General features: G+C 40.1%; 1 protein-coding gene across 1 annotated transcript; it reads left to right on the top strand.

Moving 5' to 3' along the window:
• Positions 1 to 4,336: 4,336 nt before the first annotated feature.
• On the top strand, positions 4,337 to 4,914 carry LOC127802157 (uncharacterized). The gene is made up of 2 exons (XM_052337858.1): positions 4,337 to 4,597; positions 4,678 to 4,914. Exons 1-2 carry the CDS (start codon positions 4,337 to 4,339, stop codon positions 4,912 to 4,914), a joined length of 498 nt encoding a protein of 165 aa, XP_052193818.1.
• Positions 4,915 to 5,296: the final 382 nt, after the last annotated feature.

The following is a 5,296-nucleotide window of genomic DNA, read 5'->3' as shown; positions in this document are numbered from 1 at the left end:
CTAGCGTGCGTACCTTGTGATGAAGGCATGGTCTCATATTTATAGCGAAGGAGAGAGAGAAGACATGCGAGAATCGGGGCAAGAATCTCGCGGCCCATTTCGATGATTTTTTGGCCTATCCGAGAGGGAAAAGAGGAGAGATTAGCCTAAGCCCACTCGACCACGATCAAGTGGGGGGCCACCTAATCATGGCTTCTTTTGCCCTTTTCCTTGGCTCGATTTTGAGTGGTTCCCATACCTTAACTTTATGCCAAAGTTTCACATTGATTGAGCTCGAATCTCTCAAAACTAAAAATATAAAAGTTGTATATGATTCTCTTATCTTTTTATAGGACATTTAATTAGCTCAATCGGAGTTCGTATGAGAAAGTTATAGTAAAAATATCAAAGTAGTGTCGTACCCACTCGGCATAACCGAGTGGGTCATGAAAAGTGAGGGAAATTTGGTCTCCCCATGATCGAGTGAGGGGCCACTTGGTCATGACCGAGTGGGGGGGCACTTGATCATGACCAAGTGGGGGCCACTCGTTCATGCCTTCTTTTTGGCTTTTGTCTTGGTTCGGATCCATCTTCCTTCAATACTTGACTCTGAGCCTTAATAGTGCAGGTGTATTGGCCAGCGATTGTCGAACCACTCCAGAATTAGAGATCTATGTATCTCTTCTCTAGTTTGCAGCAAAGTGCACCCTAGGTCATCTCTCACAAGGAGCCTCACTTTCCTCTATGAACAAGAAGAACCAATACAACCAACAATTTGTTTGGGGGGGGGGGGGTTTGACAGAAAACTAATTAACAAAACAGAAAGACAAGGATGGATGAAAAATCAGTACAAGAAATGCAACCGGCGGTGTATTTGTCCCCTCTATGAAATCTTCCTCGTCCAACCTATAAATCTTAGCTTGTTAGATGTTTTAATCTCTGGATATCAAACTTAAGGCATCCCCAACAACCGTCCAAGGATTAGAATGATTGGAATAACAAAATGAATACAGAAACCTCTTATAAACAAAATGCAACCATTCACTCTCTATTCAACCTATCCGGACCTATGCAAGAACAACCGTTCAAGCACATAATATTCATTTCTGAGATGTTATACCAACTGGCTATAACATTCTGTTCTCTTAAGCATTTAACAGAAAATGAAACCATGCAAATTCACACAAACCTGCCATGAACTCCATGCATTCACAAATCTGCTCAAACTAAACCAAATGGAAACGAATAAGAAACAAACAACAAACCAGGTTTTTGTAGCTCATCCGGGACTCAGATTCCACATGGATTCAAGATATACAGCCGGTTACAAATGCTCTAGCCTATCATTACAGCAAGGAAGACAAAATGGAACAAAATGAAGAAAACAGAAAAAATGCTACAACCACCAAAAACGGCTAGAGAATCCTCTCTCTTTTCTCTCTCCTCCCTCTGAATATGAGTGCTAAGAGGCCTCAAATACATGGCTAAGAAATGAAGAGCTAGGAAGGCTAGGGTTGGGCCTAGCCCAACAGAAAATAAGTGAGCCCAAAAACAGCAAAATTGAGTAGCCCAAGTCTGCTCCTTGAAAGTGAGCCCAAGCTCCTTTAGTTGAGCCACTTCTCTAGTCCATCCAACATTCCCTAAAGCCTGGATCCATAGAAGTAAGATAGAAAATAGTGTAAGGATGATTTGAAGCATAATAAAATAGAAACAATGAAATATCAGCAAAAATTACTTCAAATGGCCTAATAAGACTGAGGTGAAATGCCAAAATATAGTATAAATATGCATGCTATCATGTACCAACTTCATACCCAATTTACACCTTGATTCAAGTCGAATCTCTTAAAACTCAAAACATGAAAGTTTTATATAATTCTCTTATCTTTTCATAGGACTTTGAATTACCTCAATCGGAGCTCATATGTGAAATTTATTCTAGAAAAACCAAAACAATGTCGTACCCACTTGGCATAACCGAGTGGGTCTTCCCCACTTGGTCTTGGCTTGACCTTTTGCTCCATCAGCTTGTTTCCTTGATTTCCTACAACCCGTTGGGCCTTTGGACTTCATTTCCATGTCTTGCGACTCTTTTAGGTCTTGTGATTCTCCAAGTTTCCAAGGCATATCACATGGTTTCCTTGTTTCCAAGCATATTCCCTATTTTGCACTTATCATGGCATTTTGTGATCATGGAGTGAGTGGTTCCTTCATATAATTGTTTCATGTTGGACATTTTTTGGTTCATTTGTGAATGGCTTGTGGCTTACATGACATATATCTCTCAGTTTGTGCATATCCCTTCTGTTTTGTCATGTTTTATGGCATTTGGTGACTGTGGCTAATCGTTGGAAAATCATGGTTGATCTTGCGGTCATCACATGCCTTGCGTTCCTTATGGTGGGCCAAGGAACTTCCATGATGACTACGGGGGTGATTGCTACACACTAGCATTGTTACCATAGGGGAGATTTCTATAATTACATAACATCTTATTTTTTACCTTTCCATACACTTTCATTCACTCCATGAACTATCTCACTTAGATATAACTATCTAACTTGGGTGTTTCATATCCCTGAAACATTCAACGTTCGAGGTATAATAGACGTGCCAGGTTCTGGAGAGATAAGTAGGAGAATCGAAAAGGAAGTTATCGAGGCTCAACACAAAATCCTTGTGGCCAATATTGTATATCTAAAACTTTGTATTTCAAGTTCGGTGTAACAAGAATTGCTGGGAGTCTTGAATCTATTTCTATTTCCCCTATGTAAAGTGTGGATTGCTTCCCTTTCCTTAGCTTTTGGGGTTGTGAGAATATTAATCCATGCTTGTATTAAAGGCATCTAATGGAGATATCATGGATTCTAAGTCCTACTTGAACTTGTAATAAAAAGATCTAGTGGAAATCCTAGCTCTTAAGCTTGGCAGGTTCGATCCTTACTTCAGCTGAAAAAGGATTTCCTAAAACGCCTGAGTGATGTACATAACATGTAACAATGGTGTTTAGCTTCTCAATGTATTAAAAACATGGGGCGTTACAGTTGGTATCAGAGCTAGAATAAGTAGTTTGATTTGGATTTGAGCTAACTAGCATTGAAGATATAATGGTGATATGGGATATGTTTGGTGTTACTAACCTTTAAGTTGTTTGGTGACAGAATAGGTTACGTGACATTTGAGGTTGTTCCCGATGACTATGGTTAGTCCAACAGGTAAGTAAGCAAGGGATGAAGTACAAGTAAGTATTTCTATTATTTAGTGGACTAAGACCTCTTGCTACCATCTTGCGGAATGCACGAGATCTTTGGAAACATTTATATTAATGGTTTATTAGAGGATAATAAGCACGTGGGGAACTATTTTATTATCTAATTGTTCTACATAAATTTTGGAGTAGGGAGACTATTTTTATCCTGTTGGAATGTCAGAATTTCAAAAGATATAGATGAGCGTCAATGGAATCTGGTGGATAAGTAGAGTGAGGCAAGGTATGGGTAAGTATTTTAATTAAACCCCTAGTCAAGATCATGAGTGATTTGTTGGATTTTGGAAACATCCCTCCTTATAAGCAATTGCTTAAGGTTCTGAGAAATTGTTTATATTAGATATAGTCCATTTTGAATCTTGTGTGTTTTGCAAGGACTCGATAAGTTTGGTGCTATAGGAAATGCTAGGTGATAATCATTGGGAGACTACCTCGCCTTGCAAACCTTTGACCTTAAAGGATCTTGAAGATTCTAGGCACCAAATGCTTGAAGGATGCCTAATTGTCTTACAAGATAAGATTTGGTTCGAGTGTTTCACGGATCTATAATCTTTAGGATTTTAGACAATAACTACTCGGGAGATTATTTTGAATTGTTTCGCAGGGATTGTGGAATTTGAAAGATTATCTGACCTGAGGTTAGGAACCTAGTAAAGGTCTAGTAGACACCTGGTTCAAGAAATCCCTGTACCAATTTGGGAGTTCGGATATTTGAAACTTGTAGTAGTAATGGTAAGCTAGATCCAAACAGGGGGGGGGGGAAGTTGGAAACTTATTATTTGTGTTTTAGGTCTTATTAGTTAGTTGCAGATGTTTCGGATTATTTTACTGTTAAAGGTTTAAATGTTGACCTCATGATTTTAGGTGTGGATATTTCAGATGGTGAAAACTTGACGTTCTAGAAGATTTGAGCTTGTCACCCCAAACCATCATGAGAGCAACACCCAAGAGGAGGAAACACAATATTCTCGCAAGTAGATATCAGAAACTCCACAAGGAAATCTGTCTCAAGGAGAAAACTCGGAGGATGGAACTCGTATAGATCGAATGGAGAGGGTGATGGAGAATATGTTGAACTTCATGTAAGGGATGCGCCTAACAGGTCAGGCTAACCCCCGAACTCCTGATATCGTTGACAGATTTCAGCAGTTGAATCCACCTATCTTTCAAGGCAAAGCAGGAGTCGACCCAAGTGAGAGCGAATATTGGATTGAGAAAATTGAGAAAATCTTTAATTTTATCGGCTACGGTGAGGGGGGAAAAGTAGGATGTGCCACTTTCATGCTTCAGGATGAAGCAGATCAGTGGTGGAAGACCCTACAAAGGACCCTACAAGGATCCAGGGACAAGGTACACCAATTGTTACATGGGCATAATTTAAGGAATTGTTTTATGCTAAGTATTTCTCTTTGTGTAACAAAATGGAAAAGAGCCGGGAGTTCATGGATCTAAAGCAAACTGGAAATATGTTTGTTGCTCAGTATGAAGATCATTTTACTCGGCTGATCAAGTACATGCCCATTTACAATTTGGATGAGGAAGCAAAGGCCCAGAAATTCCTCAGAGGGTTGAAGTTGGAAATTCGGCTAGCATTAAGGTCTTTTGGGGAACGTACTTACGCGGAGGTGGTTTCACAAGCCCTGAACGTGGAAAGCAACCTCCATTGAATGAAAGCCCTAAGGATAGAGATCCAGGAACTCGAGGACAGAAAAGTTGGGAAGAAACATAATCTTGGGGTTCGAAAAGAAAATTTCAAATAGAAAGAGAACTGTCCTCGGTGCCCAAAATTTCATCAAAGGTGTTATACTTGTGGAGGAAAGGACCACATATCCTAAGATTTCCCCAAAGGACTCGTGTGCTTTAATTGCCAGCAGATTGGCCATTTCTCCAAGGACTGCCCGCGAAGAAGAGAAGTAAATCAATCCTGAGCGAACCAAGGGGACCAAGAACAGCAGCAAGAACGTGTGTTCCAGTTGATGGGGAAAGATGCCGATGCCAACCCAATGGTCATGGCAGGTACTACAGATGTAAGCTCGGGCAAAGGCAAGA

This window comes from Diospyros lotus, chromosome 5 (assembly GCF_014633365.1).
Source record: "Diospyros lotus cultivar Yz01 chromosome 5, ASM1463336v1, whole genome shotgun sequence".
NCBI lineage: Eukaryota > Viridiplantae > Streptophyta > Magnoliopsida > Ericales > Ebenaceae > Diospyros > Diospyros lotus.
This window is presented reverse-complemented; position numbering and strand designations above follow the sequence as displayed.